This window comes from Cricetulus griseus, chromosome 2 (genome assembly GCF_003668045.3).
Source record: "Cricetulus griseus strain 17A/GY chromosome 2, alternate assembly CriGri-PICRH-1.0, whole genome shotgun sequence".
Lineage (NCBI taxonomy): Eukaryota > Metazoa > Chordata > Mammalia > Rodentia > Cricetidae > Cricetulus > Cricetulus griseus.
Genome location: NC_048595.1, coordinates 322280993 through 322308813, shown reverse-complemented (window position 1 = coordinate 322308813; position 27821 = coordinate 322280993). Strand labels below are relative to the sequence as shown.

General features: G+C 41.9%; 1 protein-coding gene across 1 annotated transcript in view; it reads left to right on the top strand.

Moving 5' to 3' along the window:
* The window catches only part of Nln (neurolysin), a 109255-nt gene that overhangs the window by 69553 nt on the left and 11881 nt on the right, over nt 1-27821 (top strand). Inside the window, exons 7-12 of the mRNA XM_027401562.2 lie at nt 2646-2781; nt 3535-3901; nt 8430-8631; nt 21021-21207; nt 21547-21675; nt 22842-22978. Coding sequence (XP_027257363.1) covers nt 2646-2781; nt 3535-3901; nt 8430-8631; nt 21021-21207; nt 21547-21675; nt 22842-22978 — 1158 coding nt within the window. The remainder of the gene's footprint in view (nt 1-2645; nt 2782-3534; nt 3902-8429; nt 8632-21020; nt 21208-21546; nt 21676-22841; nt 22979-27821) is intronic.

Here is a 27821-nt window from a genome sequence, read left to right as displayed (position 1 = left end):
CAGTAGCTTTCTGCTTGTGCACCCTTTTCACTTTGTTACAGCAGCATTTTATTCTGATCAGTCTCCATATTCCATAGTACATCTTTACAAAACCAATCAGAAGCATAGTAAGTGAAGCTATAAAACAGATTTGAGGCTAGCCTGAGCTATAAAATGAGCCTTTGTCTCAGAACTCAAAATAAGTCAGGATTGGTGGCTCACATCTACAAACCAAGTATTCAGGAGGCCTGAGGCTAGCCTAGACTACAGAGTGAGACCCTGTCTGAACACTCCCACCCACCCACCCCACCCACACACACACAAGAAAGAAAGAAAATACGGGCCTAGGGTGATGGCTCAGTGGATAAAGGCACTAGCTGTGCGAGCCTGAAAACCCACACAAAAAGCCAGCTGTGGTGGCACACTTGTTATCCCAGCAGTCTTAAGGTGAGATAGGAGACTGAAGCAGGAGAACCTCCTAGAGGCTCATGGGCCAGCTAGCCTGGAGTACACAGTGCAGCAATAAAAACAAGAGAGACCCTGCCTCAGCAAAGTGGAAGGCAGAAACTGAATCCAGAGAGTTGTCCTCAGCCCTCCACACATGCGCAGTATGACCTTCCCCCCCATCCAGATACATGCAAGTACATTATTTTAAAATTTGTGTATATGAGAAAGAAATTGGTCAGTAAATAATTTGCTGACTTGATTGTTGGGACTAATAATTTTTCCTTTGACATTTGGGAATTACTTTTCCGGGGCCAAAGAGATGGCTCAGTGGTTAAGGACAGTTAACCCTCAATAAATCCAGTTCCAGGGGAGTTGATGACCTGTTTGGATGCCTAGAGTACCAGGCACACATGCAGTGCCCATATATATTCAGGCAAAACACTCATGCACAAAAAAATAAAACATAAAAAAAATTAAATAAAGCTAATTTACTTTTAGTGTTAAAAAATAAAATAACCTGCTTTGGTGGCACACACATGTTATTCCAATACCCAGGACACCAAGAAGAGATTTCCATGATTCCAAAGCCTGCACTTGGGATACATAGTGAATTCTAGGCCAGCCAGGGCCTCATAGTAAGACCTCGTCTCAAAAATAAGCAAAACAAATATGTATGTGTGTCGTGTGGTGTTCCTAAGTATAGAGGTACCAAATAGGAACTATGTTGAGAAAAAGCCTATGAAAACAATTTTAAATATATACCATGGTATATTAATTTGTGCTATTCAAACAAAATACTATAGGCTAGATAACTTATAAACTATAGAGATTTATTTTTCATGATTTGGGAGGCAGGAAATCCAAGATGCTGTGTGCTCATAGGGAAAAAGGAAAAACCCTTTTTAACCACAAGGGACAGGGCAGAAAGTACCTAAGCTCATTTCTTCCTCCTCTCTCACAAGCCTCTCATCAGTTCATGAGGACAGTGCTAAAGCATTCCATCTCTTAGGACCACAACTATACAGATTGATTCTCAGCATGTTTTAGGGAAACCTTCAGGAATTAAGTCTTTCTGGAACCATCACCAACACTCATCCTCAGAACTCATGCTGTCTAACTGATGCTACATTCATAACAAACTCCCCATTCCTTGTTCTGTTCCCATGTCTGTAAACTCGCATTTACATAGCATCTTATCATAAAGGTTTACCACGTTGGATCATGTCAGAATGCCCTCCTTTTTAAGGATGAATTATATGTCTATGGGTGGATATACCACATTTTCTTGACCCATTCTTTCGTTGCCGGGCACTTGGTTGTTTCTGTGGTTTTACTATAGAATAATGCTGTCTTGAACATAGGTTCTATAGGTATCTATTGTGTGTCTGCTCTTGGTTCTTTCAAATATCTGCCCAGGAGTAGAGTTGGGATTATATGATAATTTTGTAGGGTTTTTGTTTTTGGTTTGGGGGTTTTGTTTTGTTTTGTTTTGTTGAGGCTGGTTCTCATATAGCCCTTGACTGTACTTAAATTCTTGATGTAGCCAATAATGACCTTGAAATTCCTGAGTTTCCTGCCTCCACCTCCCACATGCTGAGATTACAGACATGTACCCCCATGCCTGGTTCATGTGGTGCTGGGGATCATGAATGTCAGGCAAACACTGTGCCCACCCAGCTCTATTTCCAGCCATCTGTGCGGAACTTTGGAGAATCACCATATTCTGTAGAGCCTCTGAGCCACTTTACATTCTCATCAGCAATACGCAAGGGTACCTACCAGTTTCTCTCCATCCTTATCAGCATGATATTTTCCATGTGTAGATACAGAATAGCAAAAGAAATTGGTGTTAAGTTAAAGTGGTAAGTTTTATGCTGTGCATAATTTGCCACAAACACATCAGAAACTTGTACCTCTGGGTATTTGGTAGACTCGTAAAATTGAAAATAAGTGAGAAATTACAATAGTTCATGAAGCATATTTTTGCCCTGAGTTTACAGTACCTCAGAGTTTATGAAGAACTTACAACTGTCTCTGAAGTATAAATGTTATAAATTATTTCAGGAAAACATATCACATTTTAAAATTCTCTAGTGCTGAAATGGAAGCAGTAGTTAAGATGGTCTAAAGCTATATGACAGTTTCACAGCCTCACTAGCGCAGTAACTGTTCTCATCCAGTTGATCATTTTCTTCTGCTCTTGTTGTTCTTGTTACTAGGAAAACACTGTAATTCTGCAGCAGCTCCTCCCGCTTCGAGCACAAGTGGCCAGACTTCTCGGTTATAACACCCATGCCGACTTTGTCCTTGAACTAAACACTGCAAAGAGCACGAGCCATGTGGCAGCCTTTCTAGGTGAGTCCTTTGTTTATGTAGGGTCAGTTGTGTGGTTTTGTTTCCTATGCCCTATGACGTCTCACTGCATAATATCGCCTTAACGCTGGCCTCAGCTAGGCACCTAGACTGCCTTCGAGGACATCCTAGTTTCAGGAAGAAGTGTATTGATCACTCTTGCCTTAGATGAACTCAGTTCTTGGGGCTGCTGGGGTTGTCTATCTCATATCTTGATGGGACATTGACTCTACGTTTTACACATAGTGGGTATTGACTAGCAGACTACTACCTCATTGCCTTTGTTCACTGCCTTTAAAACCGTACTGTGGCTACTGATGATTTGTATGAAATAAGCTAGAGATATGATATAAAATGAAAACAGAGCTTATATAAACAAAAAACTGGCACTTTACCCACCAAAGTCCACTTTTTAATATCTAAGGGTAATATAGAGTGCATAAAAAGTGTTACCTAGTTGCTGTAGTCACATTCATTTTAAGTCTTTTTTTCATACATCTGTCTGCCTGCTGGGATTAAAGGCTTTGCCACCAGGCCCAGGCAGCATGCAGACAGATCTCTGTGAATTCTAGGCCAGCCTCAACTACAGAATGAGACCCTGTTGCAAAGAGAAAATAGTAACAACTAAGGTTTCTGGTCCAGGGAGATGGCTCAGTAAATACAATGTCTACTACATAAAAATTGGCAAAACTGGCAGTGCATGTGAATGCACTCGATTCCAAGGATGCATCACTGACTCTACCATTTCCCTCACAGATGATTTAAGCCAGAAATTAAAACCCTTGGGTGAGGCAGAACGGGAGTTTATTTTGAGCTTGAAGAAGAAGGAATGTGAAGAGCGAGGCTTTGAATATGATGGAAAAATCAATGCATGGGACCTCCATTACTACATGACACAGACAGAGGAGCTCAAGTACTCAGTGGATCAGGAGTTCCTCAAGGAATACTTTCCCATCGAGGTGGTCACCGAAGGCTTGCTGAGCATCTACCAGGAGTTGTTGGGACTTTCATTTGAGCAAGTGGCAGATGCTCATGTTTGGAATAAGAGTGTTTCACTTTATACTGTGAAGGATAAGGCTACCGGAGAAGTGCTGGGACAATTCTACCTGGACCTTTATCCAAGGTACTGGACGGGTAATTAGAATTGACTGGACTCCATCCACCCTTACATATTCCCTACATGTAATGCTTAGTATAGGGGTTAAAACATAGGCTTTGAAGCCAGCATGTCTGCTTCATCCCTTACTAGACAAGTTACTTAATTTTTTTTTATGTTTCCTGAAAGATGGGAACACTTGTAGCACCAATTTTGTGGATTATTGTAAAGATTAAATTGGATGATTACATTCATAGCATTTAGAAGAAGACTGCACAGCACATAGTTGAGTTCTTTAAAAAATAAAGTAAGTGTGTGTGTGTGTGTGTGTGTGTGTGTGTGTGTGTGTGTGTGTGTGTGTGTGTGCCAGGCCACAGAGGATATCTGAACCACCTCCCCAGCCCAGATAATAAGTTTTGCAAAAGCATTAGCTGCAACCACCATCATAACCTACTGAATTTATTTAATTTAAAATTTCCCCCAGAGTGTTTATTAGCTGGGTACTCTGCCAGTCTTCTGAAGTCTGACCGCCCTCCTCGGTCTTTCTGAGAGCGACATAGTGGAGTAGAAATGGCAGAATCCTTGTGCTAATCTAAAGAGTCCACACACTTGACTGACACACCCTCCTCAAGATGTTCATTCTTCAGGGTCCTTAACAGGATTGTTTATGCACTAAGCATTATACGTACACACTTCCAACCATTTAATCAGGAATAAAATTTCAAATATTATTCTTTGAAGTGTGTAATTATAAGCTCCATATGTTTCATCAGACACAAAAGATTCAGATCCTTTTCTCCTTAGGCTACTTTCTAAAACAAAATGCAACTTTTTGCAATAACTAACCCATTTTACTAACCAGACCAAAGAGGATTATGGTAATCCCTCTTTAGCGAAGTGTGTAGGTAAGTAATCCACTGGCCCTGGATGCTCAGGAGGCTGAATTGTGAGCCATTTGGTGGCACAGGTGTCTTCAGCACCTAGGATATCCTAAGCTTTTAAAGAAAGCGTCAGGAAGGCCAGTGATGGTGCAGTGAGTGAAGGTGCTTGCCACCAAGGCTGACAACATGAGTTGATTCCCAGAAGCCATAGTGGAAGAAGACAGCTGACTATTGCAAGCTGCCCTCTGACCTCCACACACATCTGGAGCATGCACATACCTGCACATATATACACACATGCACACATACACAAGTGTCAGATACAGTTTTATTAGAATACCCAAGAGGGTAATCTCTTGGTCCAGCAAGATAGATTAGTGGATAAAAGTGCTTACACTCCAGCCTGACAACCTGAGTTTGATGCCAGAATCCCACAAGGTGGCAGGAGAGGACTAACTCCTGAGAGATGTCTGACCTCCACACAGGAGCTATAGCGTATGCATGTACACACACGCACGCACACACACACACACACACACACACACACACACACACACACACACACACACACACATACTCAAACACCACACACACATACCACACACACACACACACACACACACACACACAGACACCACTCACATAAACACACACACACACATACACACCCCACACACATACACACAATAAAATTTAAAACAGGAAATCTTTAAACATTGTAGTGTCCTGTGCCTGTCTCCAAACTCACTTCTCAGGCACAAAGTCCTCCCATCCTGTGTTTCTGCCATGTATTTGCTTTGTTTCATATTCAGAGGTCTGGTCATTGCTACCAGAAACTTTGTGGAGAACACAAAGTTTTCTGCCTCTTTTGTGAGAATAACGACCTAGCTCGTGTTCATTTTCTGTCACAGCCTTTGCATACAGGTAAAATATAGATGAACTGTTTTATTTGTCTGACTCAGGAACAATAATCAGAGTGGAATCTTTAAAGACTTGTGTTTTTCTTTTTTAATCACATTTGATTTTTATATATCAAATACTGAGATTCTCAAACAAACAAAATCTTATGATTTCAATATAAAACTGCCAGGTAAGGACTTTCAGTCTTTATCACTTTATAAACACAACATGAAGGGGCATAATCTTAGAATGAACGTAATTACTAAATTTTGTTTGTTTGGGTTTTTTATTTTGTTTTGTTTGGGGGTTGTTTCAAGACAGGGTTTCTCTGTGTAGCTCTGGATGTCCTGAAACTAGCTATGTAGACCAGGCTGGCCTCAAACTCAAAGAAATTCTCCTGCCTCTGCCTCCTGAGTTCTGGAATTAAAGGCACATGGCAACATGCCCAACCTCAATTTTATTTTTAAAAAGGAAAGAATAAGGGCTGGAAAGAGCACTAGCTGCTCTTACAGAGGACCTGGGCTTAGTTCCCTCCCATTGGTTGCTCACAACCATCTATAACTCCAGTCCCAGGGATTCAACCCCCTCTTCTTGTCCCATGGGCACTACATGCTTGTGGTCCACAGACATACATTCCAGTAAACACCCATGAAATAAAAATAAATAAAATCTCAACAAAAAGAAAAGAAAAACAGGGTCCAGCGAGATGCTCAGTGAGGAGCACTTACCACTCTTCCAGAGGACCAGAGTTCAGTTCCCAGCACCCAGCATCAAGCAGCTCACAACCAGGCCCTGGAGACTCAACACCTGGCCTTCTCAGGCACCTGCTCACATGGCATGCACATACCCATTAGTAATCAAAGTAAACTTAAAATAAATGTATGTAAAAAGCAAAGAAGATTAAAGCCTGACAGAAATTAAAAATTAGCAGGAAGTCTTTCATTTTAAGATAAAAAAACTTTTAAATTCTAAGATTTTTTTAGGGGGAAGTATTTACCTATTGCTTCTTCAATGCATTGACAGTCATTTTACACTCTCGTCACGTCCATACAGTATATTATAGTATACCAAAGAATACACAAGATAACAGGATATGTGCACTCATGCTCCTCTATTTACCTGTTTATACATTTCCAGTTCACTCCAAGAGGACTTACCAGGACTACTGATGGGTTCCTTAAATACCCAGAGTGCTAGAATTACAGATGTGATCCACCATGTTCCTAATAGTCTGTCACATAGTTTCCAACTCTGCCAAAATTATCCACCTGACTGTACCTAACTAGCATTCAAACCTTTTGGCTTTTTAGTCTTGTTATTTTGTCATTTCAAATGTACTCATAGCTATCATGTGTGAAGACGGGTCCCTTGTTGCTTTGCATGTGAATAGGACAGTGAAGACCAAAGTTAATAATTTTATGCCGAAAATTGGCCTCACATGTACTTTTGCTGGACTTTTCATCTGGGGTGTTGGCTCATTTAGTAGTCAGGTAGGTTGCAGAGCTCCCGCTGCCTGATTAACCTCCACGTGCTGCACTTCCCCTTGTTTTAGGTTGTGTTTAGAATTGATTTGCCCAAGTTTTTCATGATTTTCTTCCACTTCTCACTGCATCTCCGTGTTCTTCCTCAAAGCCGGTCTTCACCCAAGCTCTCTAAAAGCAGTGGGCTGCCATGATTTGTCACTGGCTGCTTACTAGCCTGGTGAAGGGGTGGAAGCTCTATTGCTATGATCCACCATCAGTCTCTCCTTTGTTGTTTCTTCTTTTCCTGAGACAGGGTGTCGCTAAATACTCCAGACTGAACTCAAACTCGTGATACTTCTGTGTTACCTGCTGGATACTTGGGATCCAGTGTGTGCCACCGCCACACCCAGCCAGCATCAACCTTAATTAGAGTAGCCTTTGTGTCCTGTGTTTTAGGAGTGGGGCCTGGTCAGTGGACTTACAGCTGTAAGTCCAAGCATGTGGGGTATTTCTGACCCATTGAAGCTTTTTCCTGTTCTCTTCCCCAAGAGCTTTGGGTTGGCACTGCTGTTCTAACAGCAGGGTCTTTTCCTTCCTGGGGATATTAACACCCATGGTCTGTAGGAGCAAATGAAAAAGCACCTTAGTGACGCTTCACACCCTTCCCTGACTGATGCTGTCTCAAGAGTGTATGCCCATCCCTTTTCTGTGGAAGGTCTGATACTGCAAATGATGCTGCGTTTCCCTTACCTGCAACCCTGCTGTTCCGTATTTTGTCTACTCCAGCACTGACATTGTGTCCAGTGTCTGCCCTAACTTAAGGGGGGTTGAAGGGTACTTCCTCTCCACTGTCCTTGGAGATACCTGTGCTGCAGTGTGAGTTTGTTCATTGTCCTTCCACAGCAGTTCTCTGGTAGGATCAGAAAAGCTGGAATTCATAGAATGTCCAGGATAGAGTCAAGACAGGAGCGAATCCCTGCCCAATTTTATGCATCTAAATAATGACCAAAATTGTTTCTTTTCTTTGAAAGGTATTGGTTGGGGGTAGGGGGAATACAGGGGAAAAACTGATACAGAAATAATACATACCACATTAAACATTAAGGTAAAACAAACAAAAAACCTAGAAGGCTGGGTCACTGTTTAATTTTACTTTTTCCATAGGGTGAAGTGGCCTGTTTTTTAAAAGGTGAACTAAACACGTGAAAGCCTTTTCTGGAGTTGAGTATGGCATAATGCCTGGAAGAAGCCATGACATGTTTTTGCTAAAGAAGAGTGTCCATTTCACTGTCCTTTGTTTCTGTCTCCCAGGGAAGGAAAATACAACCATGCAGCCTGCTTTGGTCTCCAGCCAGGCTGCCTTCTCCCTGATGGCAGCCGGATGATGTCTGTGGCCGCCCTGGTGGTTAACTTCTCACAGCCCGTAGCAGGCAGGCCCTCTCTCCTGAGACACGATGAAGTGCGGACTTTCTTCCATGAGTTCGGTCATGTCATGCATCAGGTTTGTGCACAGGTGAGCAGTTTTCATGGCAAACTTCCAGCCTCTTCCAGTTGTTTCTCACACTTTGGCTGCTGTTAGGCTTCTCTCTTTGCCTGATTGTTTTCACACACTGAACATGTGGTAACCCTGTAGAGACTCGGCTTTCTTTATCACATCCTCTCACACTGCAATTTCACCGAAGGTTAGTTCATTGATGAAAGATTGTAAACTATCTGCTTGTGGAGAAACAGTGCCTTCTAGCCCCCTTGAACTTTTATTCCTTTTCTACTACTTTTGGGGGCTACCTCCCTTTTCAAGCCTCAAATTAAAATCACAAGTAATATATCCATGCAGAGCTAGGTATGGTGGGATGCTAATTGTAACCCAGCACTTGGGAAAGAGGTAGGAAGATCAGTTCAAGACCAGCCTTGTCTGTATAACAAGTTCAAGGCTACCTTAGGCTATAGGAGAGCCTATTGCAAAATATAAATGACTGTGTAGAGAATTTTTCCAGGAGACAGATATGTGCAGTAGATTGAAATGAAAAGTGATTGTTGTATTGTGTGTTTATGTGTGTACAGATGCATGTGTGTGGAGTATGTGTGTGTTCATGTGTGTGGAGGCCAGAGGTCAGCATGTAATGTTCTTCAGGAGCTGTCCACCTTGTTTTTGGAAAACAAAGTCTCTTACTGAGACCTAGGGATCACTTGTTAGGTTAGGCAAGCCAGCCAGCAACTCCCAAGAATCTATCTACCTGCAAGGAGGCACCACTACCTCTGTTTTTAAAGTAGATTCTGGAGTCCTCACCCTTATCTAGGCAGAACTTTACCAGCTGAGCTGTCTGTCCTCCTAGGCACACAAAAGTGATCTTTGGTTTTGGTTTTTGGGGGGTTTTAAGTTTTATTATGTTTTGGGTTTTTTTTTCTTTTTTTTCTTTTTTCTTTCTTTCTTTTTTTTTTTTTTTTTTTTTTTTTTTTTTTTTTTTTTGGTTTTTCAAGACAGGGTTTCTCTGTGTAGCTTTGTAGACCAGACTAGCCTTGAACTCACAGAGATCCACCTGCCTCTGCCTCCCAGCTTGGATTAAAGGTGAGCACCACCTCTTCCTAGCAATGCATTTTTTAAAATTTCAGCCACACATATGGTCACACATCACACACACATATTCAACAATAGATAAATTATTTAAAACTAGTTCTTTCAACATATTATCTGCTTATTCTGGTGCCTCCATATATTCATTTGAAAGAAAGGAGGAAGAGAGGGGGTAGAGAGAGAGGGAAGGGCCACGTGTTGTGGTCACACCTTTGATCCCAGCATGCAGGTGGCTGAAGCAGGAGGATTATCAAGAGTTCACAGTAGGCATATTTTCTTACAGCTCATGACCTTGGGAGCCAGGCGGTAATGGTGTACACCTTTAAACCCAGCACTGGGGAGGCAGAAGCAGGTAGATCTCTGTGAGTTCCAGGACAGGGCCCAAAGCTACAGAGGGAAACCCTGTCTCAAAAAACAAATAATAAATAATAATAAAATAAACAGAGGGAAATACAACAGAAGTCTGTCCAGATGTGTAATGCCAATTGCAGCCCAAAGAAGAGAAACCTTTTAGAATAATCTCAAATTTCTTAGGTGATTGTAGAGTGTGTTCTCCCAACACTGGAGTTCCACGGGTGTTTGCCAGTACTGAATTTTTATTAGTATCCAGTGTCCTTGCTGTGGCCTTCTGCTCTCTTGGATTATGATAGCTCTGCTTGTACTTGTACTTGCTAGATCAGCCAAGTTCTAGGTGTGTTTCTGAATGCAGGTAAGCAAGACTTTGTCTTTAGGGTAGTTGGTCTTTTTTTTTTCATTCATTCACTTAGCTTTTTATGTGTACGATGTTTTGCCTGTATGCCCATGAAAGCCAGAAGAGGCCATCAAATCCCCTGGGACTAGAGTTGCCATATGGGTGCTGGAAATCGAACCCGGGTCTTTTGGAAGAGCAGTCAGTGCTTTTAAACACCAAGCCATCTCTCCAGTCTTGTTTATTTATTTTGAGTAATTTGAAAAGTAACAACATTAGTCTTTTCTAAATATTTGAAGTACATGCCACTCTGAAGAAACAGACTCTGTTTTTACTCCGCCAGAAAAATGTCCTTAGACTCACATTCTGAAAATTGTAATATGGATTCCAGAAACTCACAGGAGCGCCCCCCCCACCTACACACACACACACACACACACACACACACACACACACACACACACACACACACTCCTCCTCCCCCCTCCCTCCCTCCCTCCTCCCCCTCCCTCCCTCCCCCTCTCTCTCTCTCTCTCTCTCTCTCTCTCTCTCTCTCTCTCTCTCTCTCTCTCTCTCTCTCTCTCTCTCTCTCTCGGCCAAAGGATGATGAACCACAAGCTTCCTAAGGAAGCAGCTTACTGCTCAGTGTTGACTATCTGGTAACTTTACAAAGAAGTAATTCAGTCTCTTAATCACAGTTATTAAAATAACAATGGTCTTCCAGTGGGGTTTCATTCTTCCTGATGCAGACTCTTGAGGCAGAGTCCTCATGCTTACCCTGTATTCATTCTGGTCCTCACAACTCTGTTTTTCATAGTATTTAGCATTACTTTTGACACTTTGAGGCAGTCACTTTAGCACTGGAAAATACTTTCTTGATGTTCTGTGACATTTAAAAACTGATGCATAATGGAAATACATCTGTTTCAATATTACATCTGCAATTTGTTATCTATTCTATTTTTTAATCTACTCTAGTATTTTATATATGTGGATATATATATATATATATATATATATATATATATATATATATATATTCTGTCTACCACTTGTGTGCCTGGTGCCTAAGGAAGCCAGAAGAGGGTGTTGGAGCCCCTGGAACCAGATGGTTGTAAGCCACCACGTTGGGGCTGGCAATTAAACCTGGGTCCTCTGGAAAGAAACCCAGTGCTCTTAACCAGCATGTCATCTCTCCATGACATGTGTCATCTCTCTATGCCTACTGCTTCTCTCTGAAAGCACTGAGTTACCCTCAGTTCTTAGACCTTTGCTAACCATCCATGGGCAGAATTGTCCTTTTGGTTAGTAATGTGTTGACCGTGTCCTTTGCTTGTCCTTTGCTTCATAAGGTTACCTTTGAAAAATGTGTTTGTCTACTCTTACCATTTCAGATGACATGTAGCATTTTAGAATGTTGGAGTAATGAGATATTCATGCTTAGAACCAGTGACCAGTCCTTTTCACCTTTCATAAACACATGTCTATGTATTTGCTGCTTTTAAGTTTAGAGACCTTTTGTACTGATCTCAAACAGATGGTGGTTGAAAGAGATTCATAACTTCTGTGTTCACATCTCAATTTTCCATTCATGTGCAATAGATTGGTTTTAAGATAGGACACCTCATTGTTTGGGCTCTGCAGTGTGACAGCCTGGAGATTGAATGACCAGTGGAACTTGTCATGGTAATATTTAAATGTGTATGCAGGAACTTCCAGTTTTCAGGCATGTGGATGCCCTGGTTCACTGTTTACTGTGTTGTCATTAGGGACTTAAGTTTCACAGTGTTTTCTTGTGTTTACACTGCCTGGTCAGTAATTTGGAAGATAGCAATCAGGAGAGGCCTCGCCAGTATCTGTTCCTGTTTCATGGTTTTTACTCTCTGTAAGCCCTGGCCTTTTGAACTTCTGCAGAGCTGAAGAGTAATACTTCTCACCAGACTTCACTCATGCTGATGTACATGTTGGTTGTACATTAAAAGCAGTAATTAGTTTTGAACTGTAAGGAGATACTTATTTTAAGGAAACATCAGAATCACAATAAAACCTTCATTGAAAATGAAAGGTATGTACAAAAGTGAAAGGGTCAGACAAATTTCAAATGATCCGACCCGAAATAGTCTGTAAACTAACAGCGTTAGTCTTTTCTAAGTATTTGAAGTACATATCACTGTAGAGAAACAAATCCTGTCAGGGGAACACTGGTGTTATGACAGGACATTGAATTAAAATATATAGGGCTAGGTTCAATCCAATGCACCCAATCAAAAAAAAGAAAAGAAAAAAGAAATATATGATTTGGCCTTTTCAACCCACTCATTTCTTCATTCATAAAATGGAGACAAGCCTGGCATAGTGGTTCATGCTTTAATCCCTACTCAAGACAGTAGGCAGAGGCAGGCAAATCTCTGTGTGTTCAAGGACAGCCTTGTTTCAAAAACAAAACAAAAAGAAAATGGAGACAATAGCAATTCTCTTAAGTGTGTCACTGGCATGGTGGGTAAATTAAATATGTTTAAAAGCACATAAAAATCTAAGGATCGTATTGTATTAATAATTTGTTTTTATTTCTTTCTCTTTTGGTGAGGGTTTTGAGACAGTTTCTCTTTGTAGCCTTGGCTGTCCTGGAACTTACTCTGTAGTCCAGCCTGGTCTCCAAATCATGGAGATCCACCTGCCTCTGCCTCTGCCTCTGCCTCTGCCTCTTGATTGCTGGGATTAAAGGCATGCGCCACCACCACCCAGCTAGTATTTTATTTTTCAATAGAATAGTTTATTTATTCTTTGATATTTTTAGTATTTTTATAACTTTATATATAATTTAATGCTTTTAGAATCAACACTGAAGAAATGGGGAGGAAAGCAAGAGGGGCCATGAGGAAGCTTCCTGTTGCTTAGATTCAGGAACCTCATGGTTGCTGAAGTTCAGAGGGCTGTGAGGGAAAGTGGATGGGAAGTGACTGGAAGCATCAGAACCAGGACTTCTGCCTCACTCAGAGACTCACTGACTGCTTCAGAGTTGGAATCCAGGAGCAAGAACAGCATGAGCTACTTATTACTCTGGGATGGTAGAGGATTCATTGTAGTGAAGCATAACTATTTTATTCTCATAACTGACCTTTAGATACAAATACTAGGAGGAAGCCAAGGATATATTTGGTCAGAACAACCCAGACTCAAGACAGGTGCGAATTGGGCAGGCTAAGAAGAAAAATTCGACTTGAGGTGCCATGCAACTGTATTCCCCACACTCTATAGGCTCAGGCAGAAAGATCACAAGTTTAGAGCCAGCATGGGTTATATAGTGAGTCTGTGACCAGCTGTGTAACAAGCTACTGCTGTCTCAAAAACACAAAAGAGAAGCAAAAGTCAAAGCTGCCCAAACCTTCTGAGTGTATGCCAGCCCAACACTGTTCCCACCTCACAGTTCACATCACTTGGGTGATGAGTACATTATTTCCCCCCAAAGGCAGCCCAGCATGCTCCAGCCACTCTGCTGCCTGCTCAGCGCTCTCGAACTGTGCACTAGAAGTGTGTGTGTGTGTGTGTGTGTGTGTGTGTGTGTGTGTGTGTGTGTGTGGGCGGGGGGCTGTGCTCTGAGTTGGTTCTCCCACATACAAATTCTTCATGGATGGATGGACTTCTTCCTCCTAAGTTAGTAGATGTTGTTCTGAAACAGTGCAAAGCCTGAATGCCTGGTTTCATATTTCCCTATGAACTTTTAGAGTTTGTGACTTAGACATCAGACATGATTTCTTTCAGGATCTCTCTTTTTTATTGTTTTTTAATGTGTATACAAGTGTATACATATATGTTAGCATAGAACAAGTCCTAGTTAATATCATAAACCAAAATGTGAATGTTTATAATATTTATTTGGAAATTTGCTTATTTCTTTTGTTTACTATAATTTTTATATATGCCTTTTAAGCTTTTTGAAAAATTACATTTATATGTCTTTATGACTATGGATGCCAGTGGAAGCCAGAAGAGGGCACCAGATCCCTTGGAGCTAGAGTTATGTAAGGCAGTTGTGAGCCATTCAACATGGAACTAAGAACTGAACTCTGGTCTTCTGGAAAAACAGTTGAGTACTCTTAGCCACTGAACCATCTCTCCAACACTGGTATTATTTTTTAAAGGTGTTTGTTTGTTTGTTTATTTGTTTTGGTTTTGGTTTTGGTTTGTTTTTAGAAGAATGTCGAGATGATTCCTTTAAAAGCAGAATTACTGATTAACTCCCTCCCGGGTGTTATATACAAAGAATAGTAGAATAGAATTCAAAATAAGAAGTTAGAGTATCTTGATTTTTTTTTGTTTTGTTTTTTTGTTTTTTGTTTGTTTTTGCTTTTGCTTTTTCAAGACCTGGACCTCGCTTTGTAGACCAGGCAGGCCTTGAACTCATAGAGATCTGCCTGCCTCTGTCTTCCAAGTGCTAGGATTACTACCAAGGCCCAGCAAGTATCTTGAGTTTTTTAAGATTTAGTTCAAGGATATGAAAGACAAGAATCTAAAAATTGAAAGCCTAATACTGTCAAGAGAAGTGAGACAAATAAAATGTTAAGTGTTCAAAGAACATAGAGAGACAAGCTTAGGCTGGAAGTTAGGTCAGGTAGAACAGAAAACTGTCTTTGAATTAGATTCTCCACACAATGTTTTCTTACACCTTAGTACAGACTTGGGCTCTGCACCCTCTGGGCACGTGCTAGGTTGGGGTCATAGGATGGTGAGCAAACTCACTCACTGACCTCAGCATTTGAGTTTAAGTGGAATGTTTATTTGTTTTCATCTAAAAAGGAGCAGTTCAAATAAGTGCCTAGTTAAGCCACTATAGGCAGCTTGAAGGCAAGCCCATGAATTTAATTTATGGGTTTTTTTTTTCCCTACATCCTTAGATGACGGTACAACGCTGACCTATTGAAGGGCAGGAGAGCTGTGAATATTAACAAAAGATGAACTGTGACTCATTTCTTCTTTGTTTCTGTTATTTTTTCCAGTGATGGCTAGTTATGTGGGAAGATAAAACTGTGACCTCTTAGCCATCTAGTAACAGTAAAGTCTAATAGATAGTGGCCACTTGTTTTTTAATGCCTTGTTACATAAACTTCTTCATTACCTGTAGACAAAAGGTAGATCAGAAAGATTAGGATATAGACTACATGCTATTAAATCCATAGTGTGTCACTTGGGTCAGCCAAAATCACCTCACCTGAGGCCTGTCATTTTCCCTGGCCACACTGCACTTACTGGTTCCATTTGCCTTCTCTTTGGCTTGGAATTTGTAATCATAAAAATGATCTGAGTTGTAACCAATAAAAGGAGCTGGTCTCTTAGTTAGATAATAATAACCCATAATACTTTGGCCTTTAAATGTTGTAAAGGTTCACATGGCAAATTTAGTTAAGTTTGTGGTCATTTTATTGTAGTGTTTAATTTTAAAAGTTAATCTTACCAAGCAGTGGTGGTTCATGCTCTTAGTCCCAGCACTCAGGAGGCAGAGGATCTCTGTGAGTTTGAGGCCGGCCTAATCTACAGAGTGAGTTCCAGGACAGCCAAGGCTACACAAACCCTGTTTCAAAAAAACAAGGCAATCTCTATGTCATCTGAAATGGAATATGTTTTAGACATTTGGACGATAGTAAAACAAAGATTCATGTTTAGGGCTGGAGAGATGGTTCACTGATTTAAAAAAAAAAAAAAAAATGCTGCTCCTGTAAAAGATCCATGTTCAGTTCCCAGCATCCATGTAGCAGTTCACAATCATCTGTAGCTCCAGTTCCATGAGATCCAACCACTCTCTTCTAGCCTCCATGTAGTGCATGTTCATGTGTGCAGGCAGAACATCCACACATGTAAAATAAATCTTTTCTAAAAAAAAAAAAAAGTAAAGAAAAAATCTCTTATTGAGGTAACTCTATTCCTCTCAAAAATCTCTATCCAAACAGAAATCTAAGCTAACCTTGTTTTTTAGGCTCTTATGGTCAAAACATTTTCTGCAACAAGCGTGGTCCAATTTGTCCATTGAATTGTTTTTCTGGGGTGTCATAACACTTAGTTTTATCTGGGAGATAAATGAGCATCTCTAGCTTTATGTTCCCAAACCGTTATTTTCAACATCTCCAAATTGATCACACTGAGGACTGTGTGGAAAATGGTAGTCAGGCCTTTTTGTTGGGACCATCATCTCCCCAATAATGACATGGAGACTTCTTAATAATTATGAAAGCCTGGCTGATAGCTTAGGCTTGGTTCTAACTAGCTCTTTTAACTTAAATTAACCTATTTCTATTCATCTACATGCTGTCACATGGCTCATGGCTTTTACTGCTTGTCCTGCATGTCTTGCTTCCTCTACATCAGACCTGCAACTCCACCCTTCTTCCCAGTGTTCTCTCTGCCCCAAAACTCCTGCCTAGCTATTGGCCATTCAGCTTTTTGTTAAACCAATAGGGGTGACACATCTTCACAGTGTACAGAAAGATTATTCCATACAGAATTACTTTAGGATTCCATAGTAAAAGCCTGGGAAGTGGTATAGTTGAGTGCTGCACACAAGGCCCCATCACTGTGCACAGCCAGAGTTTTCATTTCCCTCTGTATGCTGACTGTGGGGTCCTTTGGCTTGGAAGTTTAGTTATTTCTTGGAAATTGAGCTTTTTAATTTTGTCAGCTTTTTTTGTCCTTGTGTGAGAAGATATTCAAATGATGTTGCCCAAAGCACTCACAGAGACACAGTATGATAACTTCTGGGAAACTGGTAAGCAGGCAAGCTATTTTTAGCTTTTACTCCTTCCTTGCAAACATTTCATTTTGTTCTTTAGGGAACATTGTTGATCTGTTCATTCACTGGCAGTGCTCTGCCCCACTACAGCAGCCTCGGGTAGAATAAGCCCTCTTTTGTCCACTCTGGTGACATAACTGTGCTGATTCTTATTGGTCCAGTTTTAGCTGTAACTCATGAGTTACTCATCTGTTCATGGTTTGTTTGTTTTTTTTGTTTTTTGTTTTGTTTTGTTTTTCCTGGATATTGAGCAGACCCTTCCGTGTGTGTGTGTGTGTGTGTGTGTGTGTGTGTGTGTGTGTGTGTGTGTCTGTCTGTCTGTCTGTCTGTCTGTCTTCGTGCAGACCTTTCCCCCAGACTGTGTGTGTGTGTGATGCATGCATGTATGCATCTGCAAACACTGATTTAGAAATCTTCATATAAGTGAGATTTACAAAGCTTCTAATTTTGTCCTGTATGTGGTAGCTGATGGCATGATTTTCCCTTGTTAGTATCTCCTTAAAAGCTATGGTTTATAATCCATGAAGTTAGCATCTCTGATTCAGGAGAGATAGTTGCAAAGCTTTATCTTGTGTACCTCAGCCTCCTATTCAGTCTTTAAGAGGTCTTCCCAGTCTCTTTTCTCCGGGAACATACTCAAATGGCACTTTAATTCTTCACATAAAGGAGAAATTTGGTAAAGGACCTTTATTTTGTTTTTTTAAGTTCCCCCTTTAAAAGATTTGGATACTTTTTTAAATATCATAATATAACCCTTTTCTCTTTCTGTACAATAAAGATGCACTAGGCTAGAGCATTCTTTTTTTTAAAGATTTTATTTATTTATTTATTTATTTATTTATGCAACATTCTGCTTCCATGTATATCTGCACACCAGAAGAGCGCACCAGATCTCATAACAGATGGTTGTAAACCACCATGTGGTTGCTAGGAATTGAACTCGGGACCTCTGGAAGAGCAGCAGTGCTCTTAACCTCTGAGCCATCTCTCCAGCCCCCTAGGCTAGAGCATTCTTGTTAAGATTTTAAGTTATGGACTCGGACCATCTAGTGAAGAATCCTACTTCTGCTGTTTTATCTGTCTATGCTTCAGATTCCTTATCTCACCAATAGAAGTAATAGAACTTAGATCACACAATAATGTTGGGACATGTTGGGGGAGGCACGTGTGCATGTTCATGTGTGTCCAAATGTAATTTGTACACCTAGGTGTAGAAGCCAGAGGTCAACCTTTGGTACTGTTCCTCAGTAGTTGTCCATCTTTTTTGAGACAGTTTCTCACTAATACCTGAGACACTCTAATTAGGTTAGGCTAGCTGACTAGCAAGACTCCTCTCTTTCCACCTCCCAAGTGCTGGGATCCCAAGTGTGCATGCCACCACACCTGCCTGTTTATCAATGCTGGCCATGCAGGCGATCAAATTTAGGTCCTCATGTTTATGCAGTAGAAATTTTACCAACTGAACTATATCCTGAGCTTCTTGATTTAAATCATGTTGTTCATGTAAGAGCCGGACATAATGACTGGCTCAGGAAAGCCTCTGGGTACTGGCTGTTAAAATACTCAGTTACATTGTTTTACCCATAATGTGAATGTAATCTCAAAATGTTACATTTCAGAATGAGGCAAAATATTCTGTTTCTCAAGGAGGACCCCAAGAGAGACATACATTGTCCCCTGAAGAAGGGGAAAGGGACAAGATCTCCTGAGCTAATTGGGAACATGGGGGGGAGTGTAGAGGGAGTTAGGAGAAAGATAAGGGGAGAGGAGCACATGAGGGAGTAGTAAGATTGAGTCAGGGGAAGAATAGAGGAGAGCAAGAAAAGAGACACCATAATAGAGGGAGCCACTATAGGTTTAAAGAGAAATCTGGCACTAGGGAAATGTCCAGAGATCTACAAAGATGACCCCCAACTAACAATCTAAGCAATAGTGGAAAGGCTACCTTAAATGCCCTTCCCCTATAATGAGATTGATAACTACCTGAAATGCCATCATAGAGCCTTCACCCAGTAGATGATGGAAGCAGAAGCAGACACCCACAGCTAAACACTGAGCCAAGAGGGAGGAGTGATAAGCAAAGGGATCAAGACCAGGCTGGAGAAACCCACAGAAATAGCTGACCTGAACAAGGGGGAGCTCATGGACCCCAGACTGATAGCTGAAAAACCAGAGTAGGACAGAACCAGGCCCCCTGAATGTGGGTATCAGTTAGGAGGCATGGGCAATCTATGGGGCCTCTGGTAGTGGATCAGTATTTATCCCTAGTATACGAATGGACTTTGGGAACCCATTCCCCATAGAGGGATACTCTCTCAGCCTAGACACACGGGGGAGGGCCTAGGCCCTGCTCCAAATGATGTGACAGACTTTGAAGATCCCTGATAGAACACCTCACCCTCCCTGGGGATCAGAAAGAGGGTGGGATAGGGGGTCGATGGAGGGCAGGGGAGGAGAGGGAGAGGGAACCGGGATTGACATGTAAAACAAGCTTGTTTCTAATTTAAATTAAAAAAAAAGAAAGAAAATGAGTGGAGGGAAATGGAGGTTTTATATATAAATAAAAGTATTATATATTTTTATACTAAAAATATTCTGTTTCTAGGAATCTTTGCCTCTTTCCTTGTACAAATTTGGGGAGAGAGGATGTCCTCAACAAAGATACCCTAATTCCAGTGCCTACTGAAGTGTTTCCCTTAGACCTCCTGTCTTGCAGCTCTCCCTATCTAGAATCAGCACAATTATAATGTGAAGTCAAGCAAAGCATATTTTTGCATAGGCAGAATGTGCCGTCATTTTGACATCTGTGCCTGTGCCCTGGGCCAAAAGCAGAATGGTTAGAGTCTGCTGATTCGGCACCCCATCTGCTGCCTTCTCCGTGGCTAAGTCCTCTGCCTGTCCCCTCCATGTGGAGCCTGGGGTGATAAAGCCTGGGAGAGTGCTGGGGTGTGAGGACTGAGACACAGGGAGACCGGAGGACCCCACCCAAATATTACCCTGTGGTGTTAGCTCTAACTCTTCTCTGTTGCTAACGGTTTGTTCTACGTATGGTGTGGTGATTAAAAAACATTAGCCTGAAAAAAAAAAAGAAAGAAAGAAAGCAAAGCCACTAGCCTATTGTGAGGAATTGCTGTCTTTCTCTTGGAAGCTTTTGCGTCTGACTGGAAATTTTTTGAAACCTGGGTTTTAGAACTCTCAGCCCAGGCCTCCTGAATGAATCCCTTCCATCACAGAGGTTCTGAAGTTTCAGTGTTGTGCTTCCTTTCCATTCGAACTGACTCACCCACTTGCAACTCATTTGCAGGTGTACTTTCCAGGCCACTGGCTTCCTTTCTCTGCTTGATCTGAAAGGTCCAGCTCAGGCTTCCCACAGCATGGCTGTCTTAGGATAAATGATGTAATAAACATTAGAACACAAAACACGCACGCACGCGCACACACACACACACACACACACACACACACACACACACACACACATCCCTCCCTCCCTCCCTCCCTCCCTCTATCAGTCTGGAATGTTGTGACTTAACTCTTTAACTGATTTAAACTTGAGTAGTTGAGCAACAGTGGTGAATGCCCAGAAAGGCATGTATTGAGTAAACAGGAGTAACCAACTGTGAGGAGGAGATTGGGAGAAACTGTTTATCTTAGGGAACTCCTTTGCCTTCTCCCCCAACCCCCAGCTGGGGTCAACCTCACATCCTCACACATGGTAGACAACCCTCTGCCACTGATCTACATACAACTCTAGGGCTTTGTTCTGATTCTGCCTTAAGTTTTGGTGGGTCTCAGTTATAATTCGTTGCATGTATAGTTTTACTCAGTGTTTTTAAAAATACTTTTATGTTTGCTTTCTAGACTGACTTTGCACGATTTAGTGGAACAAATGTAGAAACTGACTTTGTAGAGGTACCATCACAAATGCTGGAGAATTGGGTGTGGGACACTGAATCGCTGCGGAAACTGTCAAAACATTATAAAGATGGAAGTGCTATCTCAGATGACCTGCTTGAGAAGCTGGTTGCTTCCAGACTGGTCAACACAGGTATGGCTCAACATTGTACAGTAGGAAAGCTTTTAGGCAGGAGTTGTTTGATGCACAGCTCCTAGCTGCTCCTTCTGTCAGGCTTATTTTAGTAACATACCCCAGGAGTGCTGGTGCATGGAGGGAGGAACACTGGAGTGTGTTGGAATGGAGACAGACTCCTGGGACTATGTCTAAGGGAAAAGTCTCCTCTAGTCTTATATGGTCGGGATGCCATTTCACCTTGCTGCCCTTTTGTGATGAGTGCGTCTGGAATCAGTTTTCAAATCTCTGACCTGTGGTGTTAGAACACATAGTTCTCTCCCCAACACATTGTTCAAACACTCTTAACCTTATTAGGTCTCCTGACGCTTCGCCAAATTGTTTTGAGCAAAGTTGATCAGTCTCTCCATACCAATGCGTCGCTGGATGCTGCGAGTGAATACGCTAAATACTGCACAGAAATTTTAGGAGTTGCAGCTACACCAGGTATGAAGCATCAGCACCTGAGTTCATTTTTCTTGTGAACCCTTCCAGGCGGGTGGAGTTCCTCAAACCTCCTCTCATTCCTTTCTGCTCTCTGTAATGAGACCATGGCTTTCAGATAAGCACTCTGCCTTAGGAGTAGTCCTGTCCAAATGTGCTTGAAGGAGAGGTGTCTCCAGAGTCACCGCATTTCAGTGTAATCAGGCGTGAGCAATTGGCCTCCGCCCCAGAGCACAGCCATTCCCGTTTGGCAGCACCTGCCTGTCCCCTCCCTCCCTGTGTGCACCAAGACTTCCCTATGGTTTTCAGTAAGACCAGTTGGCAGAAGGCATTTCAAGGAGAAGCAGGAACCCCTTCACTTCTGATTTTGATGCCAGTTCAAGCTTTTGACTGGTAGTTTCTAACCTGATGTTTACCGTGTTTGTTAGAATATGAGTCTAAGCTTACATGCGTATCTTTAAGCCACCTCATTTGTATGCAAAGTGAACATTTTCACCAAGGAAATTGTTACTAAAATGAATCAGACACAGTTATGGAGGATAATAAGACAAGAGGGGTCAGTGAATCATCCAAGCCTCACTTCCTGATCTGTTACTTGTAAACCAAGGAGCAACGTTGTATCTCTTTGACAAAACTCTGCTTAGGGCAGCCCTGTGTAGACTCACTTGGTAAATCTTTTCAACAAGCTTTTCATTTTCAGAAGTTATCAACCTACACAAATGTCATTTTATTTAGAAACATCTTAGATATTAAGAAGTATGTAGGGTTTAAGCATTAGTGGGCTTCTATAGCCTGTGCTAGGCTGGGCTTGATTCCCAGATCCTGGTCTGCAGGGTGGAAGGGGTGAGGGGGTGGGTGGCTTGAGCCAAAAAGTAGGGTTATCGGTAGAGTATTTAAAGGCACATTGGCATCTAAGGTCTGACTTTCCCCTTTGAGCTAGGGTGTGGACAAAGCTTCAGAAACTGTTGTTAGGCATTCCAGAGCTGGGCCTGAACTACTGATAGGAGAAGTGCTCATAAACATCTCAGCCACAGGTACACACTACCCAGTGAGATGCTATCATTCACTCTCTCCTCACAGCTGGGCTCCCCAAAGGCGAGCTACCTAGCTCATAACCTGATTAATTAGCATCTGCCATCATACTGATTGAAATGTATCTTTTTTTTAAGGCACAAATATGCCAGCTACTTTTGGACATTTGGCAGGAGGCTATGATGGCCAATATTATGGATATCTTTGGAGTGAAGTCTTTTCCATGGACATGTTTCACAGCTGTTTTAAAAAAGAAGGGATCATGAATCCAGAGGTAATTGTTTGACTTTTTTACCCCCCTTGTGTTAATTGTGGAGTTACCCTCTCTCCCTTTGCTCCAAGTGCAAAATACTTACATTACCTAGAGTTTTAAGTGGAAGACATAGCAGCAGCTTTTAACTTTAAGGCCTGGCATCTTCTCAAATCATCATACATCATTAAGTTTCAGTGTACAAGTGATTAACTCTTAATTCTATAGGTTTAAAAAAAACCACTTCGCTTTCTTGCTTATTAACATTCCAGTATATTGCATAATTAAAAATTCAAAGGCTTGTTTATGCACTTGAGAGTTTATAGCTACTAGTTTTGACATGTGCCATGCACTGTTTCTGTTTTATAAGAGGTTGAGAAAGAAAGGTAAACTTCTTGATGATGTAAATAGTCTCTGTGTTCTGATATTCTTTACAGGGTTCTTTGTACATTTTCTGTGGGAGGCTCCCTTTTTCTGTGGCCATACTCCACCTACTCCAGAATTTGTAACCTAAGTGCCTTTGGGGTAATTTAAGCTGCTTCATTAATCTGAGCCATTCCTTCCCATGCACAGTGAGATGACTGCCAGGTGGCTGCCAGCCAACCCTTCCTGTTACAGACCCCTGCTCATCGACTACCCGACTGTCAGTTATGTCTAAGGCTGCTATATTTCCAGACTGTTTCCAAGTTCTGTTTGGTTCAGAAATTACAACAAATTACCCAAATCAAACTCTCAATGCTTATTTCAATCAGCTAACATGTTATTTGTGCTTTTGTTTCTAGATGAAGTAGTGCCTCTCTGCATACATATTGAAATATATCATGTATTTTAGGCCCCCATTTCCTCATTGTTTCTCCCTCCAGAAAATACCTCCAGGCTTAGCCATACTATTTATTATTCATTCCAAACATTTCTTCTCCCATCTCACCTCACCCAGCTGATCTCTTTATAGGTCCTTCTATGACCGTACCCACCCAGTCACAAAGGTCTGATACTGACTCTTGTTAGTATTCCAACTTCTGCCTGACTTTCAGCCTGTGAGTTGCCCTTACTTCCCCACCATCTCATGTTGAGATGGTGCCCTCCCCAGGGTCTCCTTGAGAAGATAGTGTGAGTCTTCTATTTACTTGCCCTACTGTTGAGTCCTGCTGGCTAACCTGAACTGGTCATTCAGGGTTACTCTGCTGTCCTTCCCCGACTCTATTGATTTCTTGCAGCTCCCCGGCCCCCAGCCTCTCTGTAAATCTGCCTCTTCCTCTCTTCCCAGTTACCCCTATCCCTGAGTCTCACTATGTAATTCAAGGAGGCATCCAACTCATGAACCTCTTGCCTCATCTTCCTTGGCTTTGGGGAATACAGGCTTGTGTCTCTGAACCCAATCCAAGTTCCCCCTTTGTTAAGAAAATTGAGGCAGGAATGTGGCTCAGAAGTAAAAGGGTATTCACTTAGCTCTACATACCTTCACCCCTTTATTCTCTCTGTGCCTTCCACTTTAAAAATATGTCTTATTTAGGCCAAGAGTGGGTGTCACACACCTGTAATCCCAGCACTTCAGAGATAGAGGCAGAAGGATCAGGAGTTCAAGGTCATCATCTTTGGCTACATAACAAGTTCAAGACCAGCCTGAGCCTCGTGAGACTTTGTTTTAAAAACAGCGTATGGTTTGTTTGGTTGTTTTTTTTAAATCTGTGCCTCTCAAAAATCTTACTGTTCTTTAAGATCCCACTTAAAAAGCCGCTCATGGGGCTAGAGAGGTGGCTCAGTGGCTAAGAGCATGTCTTGTTCTTGTAGAGGACCCAGGTTTGGTTTGCAGCACACACTTAAGGGCTCACAACCATCTGTAACTCCAGTTCCAGGGAATCCAATGCCCTCTTCTGAGTTCTACAAGCACCAGGCATGCATGAGACACACATCCATGCAAACAGGCAAAACATTCGCATAAATAATCTAAAAATATTTTCTTAAAATATAAACTCTTCTAGATTATCCAACCAAAGTGATCCCTCGTCCACCTTCCTAACAAAACTGTGAACATGGACACATGGGAAAGGCTTTGATAAACTTTTTCTTATATCTAGATTGTATGAAATAACTATTACATAAAGTGAAAATATTATTTGTAAAGGATTTTACACAACGTTATTAAAATATGGTTAGAACAAAAGCACACCAGAATGCTGGTGATGCTGGGTGGTAGGATTTTAAAAGGCATTGCCATTTTTTCGGTTTTTTGCATGGAACTGTTCCTTCCTTTACACAGTTCACAGATTGGTGTGGAACTCAGAATACAGTAGGTTGCTGGGGAGTATTTGGGGAAATTTGTTTAGTGTTTCTGAGACAGTTTTGCTGGGTAACCCCAGCTGGCCTCATACTAATAGCAATTCTCCTGCCTCAGCTTCAGGAGTGCTGGGGTTGCAAATGTGCACCACCAAGCCCAGCAGAAACAGTGTTTCAAGGAGAGGGATGGTAGTCTGGGAAAGGTCCAAGAGTGACTCCTTCCTGGCTGCTGTTGCTTGGAAGGCTTCCTAGTGTAAGCATACTCTCCCTGAGTTGAGCCCCCATCTGTATTCCCACTCATCTGGCTACAGCTCAACCCCTTCACTCTTCCAGCTGTCAAAGCAGCACCACATTCGAGATCCCAGTGGATCTCAGACTGCTTGCACATCCTGCAGAAGCAGCCCTGCCATCAGGTCTCTGTGTGCTTCTTATTCTCAAACTCTGTAGTTTGGCAGTCAGCCAGGCTGCTCTTCATTAGGTGAGGACAGGAGTGAACTTGGAGAAAAAAAGATCCCAACGATGCCAAGCTGTTTCCTTGGATGATAGGAAGGCTGTCCAGTTCTACTGTGTTTCTGGATGCCGTGGCAGTGCTGGGTGGGAGTCTACTTCTTGTGAAAGGAGGCTGCTTGAATTTTCCCTTCGCCCTTCTTTTCCCTTTCCTTTCAAATGCTGTAAAGAATCCTGTCATTTATCACTGCCCTGCCATCACAAACCTGGCTCTCCAAAAGCCAAGAGGCCCTCACACCCACCCTCCCACTCTTCACTGCATATGCGGCTTCTGATTCCCCCTGTAGTGAATGCTGTGTTTGTTTTTGTAGGGTTGCTTTGCTTTGTTTTGTTTTGCAAATATTTATTCTAGCACCTGACTTACAGAATACAAATATTTATCAAAAATATAAAATTCTTGGCACAATAATCCTGTCCTATGAAAAGGCTTGCATTGTTCCCACAACTGTACAAAGGTAAACAGAAAACTAAGTTTTGTTCTTCAGCACAGTAAGCCAGGCCCTGCTTGCTTTATGTGTGATCTCAGTCTTGCCATGGCCAGCACTGTAGAAGGTGGCCTTAGCTGGGCTGTGTTCCCTTTAGTTTCTCACATAGAGGCTGGATAAGTGAGCAGAGGAACAATAGGAATTTTTGTCGGATAAAGCAATGATCCACTTGGTCTGAAGTCATGGGAATCATCCATCACAGGCTGACGTGTAAACTGTTGGCTCAGAGCTTCACACCCCCAGTGTGTGGAGCATTTTGAGAAGGTAGCAGGATGTACGAGGACTCAGCCCAAGCACAGGAGAGGCTGGGATCAGGACCACATTGGTCATCCTACAGAAGCACATCTCCAGGCTTTCTCTTGAACATCTGCTGTCCTACAAAGCCAAGCTCTGCTCTGAGCACCACATCACCATACACTAGTGAGCAGAACTGCAGAGGTCATGCTGCACACTGGGAAAACAAACAGAGGAGGGTCAAATGTCAACCTGCAGTCTTATGAACATCGAACAGCAGCTGCCAATATTTTATGATACAGTTGTCTTCCTTCTGCTGTGGGACCTGTCTCCAAGTGTTAGACTTGGCCACTTTTCTGTTTCAGCCTCCAACTCTGCGATCGTGTTTTCTTGGTCGTTCTTCATATAAGTCTTTTTAATAAGTAAATACCACATTTTAGCTACTTAATTAGCTTATTAATTTGTACCCAAACTCAGGCTTGGGAGGTTATTTAGTTGGCAAAAAAAAAAAAAAATCTTTGCCTTGCAGGCATGAGGGCATGAGTTAGCATCTCTAGCACCTATATAAAAGCCTGGCACGGCAACACACACCTATAACCCACCTCTAAGACAAAAGCAGATGGGTCCCCAAAACTCACTGGCTAGCTACATCCATAAGTTCCAGGGTTAGTGAGAAACCTGCTTCAAGTAATAAGGAAGGTAGAGAGGGACCGATGAAGACACCAACATTGACCTCTAACTTAAACACGTGCATACACACACCACACCCACACATACAACACACACACACAAACACACACACACACAGACAGGCCATCACATTCATGCTTTTATATACTTGTACATACATACAGAAACACATAACATGTACACACATGAAAACCCTCACACTTCTGCCCTCATCCATGTGTACACATAGAGGAGAACACACACATGCCTGAAGTCTGTTCTAATAGAACATGGAGAAGCTGCCTCACCAGGTGTAACTTCCCCCAGCACTGACAGCTGTCTTAGTAACAGTGGGAGAGCTGCTTGGGTTAGTGCTCCTCTGCCAGCTCTGGTTCTCTTCCAGGATGTCTTAAAGTTCACTAAATGTAATTTCAAAATCCAGCCCCTAATCACAGGGTTGGAAAAATGGGAGCATTTTAACTAGGGCCATTTTTTTTTAATAAGGCAACTTCATTGTGGGAAGATTTCCTAAGAGGTAATAGACATTGTGGACTCAAAGGCTATTTATATTGTTAAGCCTGAATTGTCTTTCTCTCTTTAAGAGAAATTTCTAAGCTTTGTTTCTGGCATTAATGAAGGAGAAGCACAACCAGGTGTTATTTCAGAAAGAATAGTGAAAAAACAAGACTGCTTGA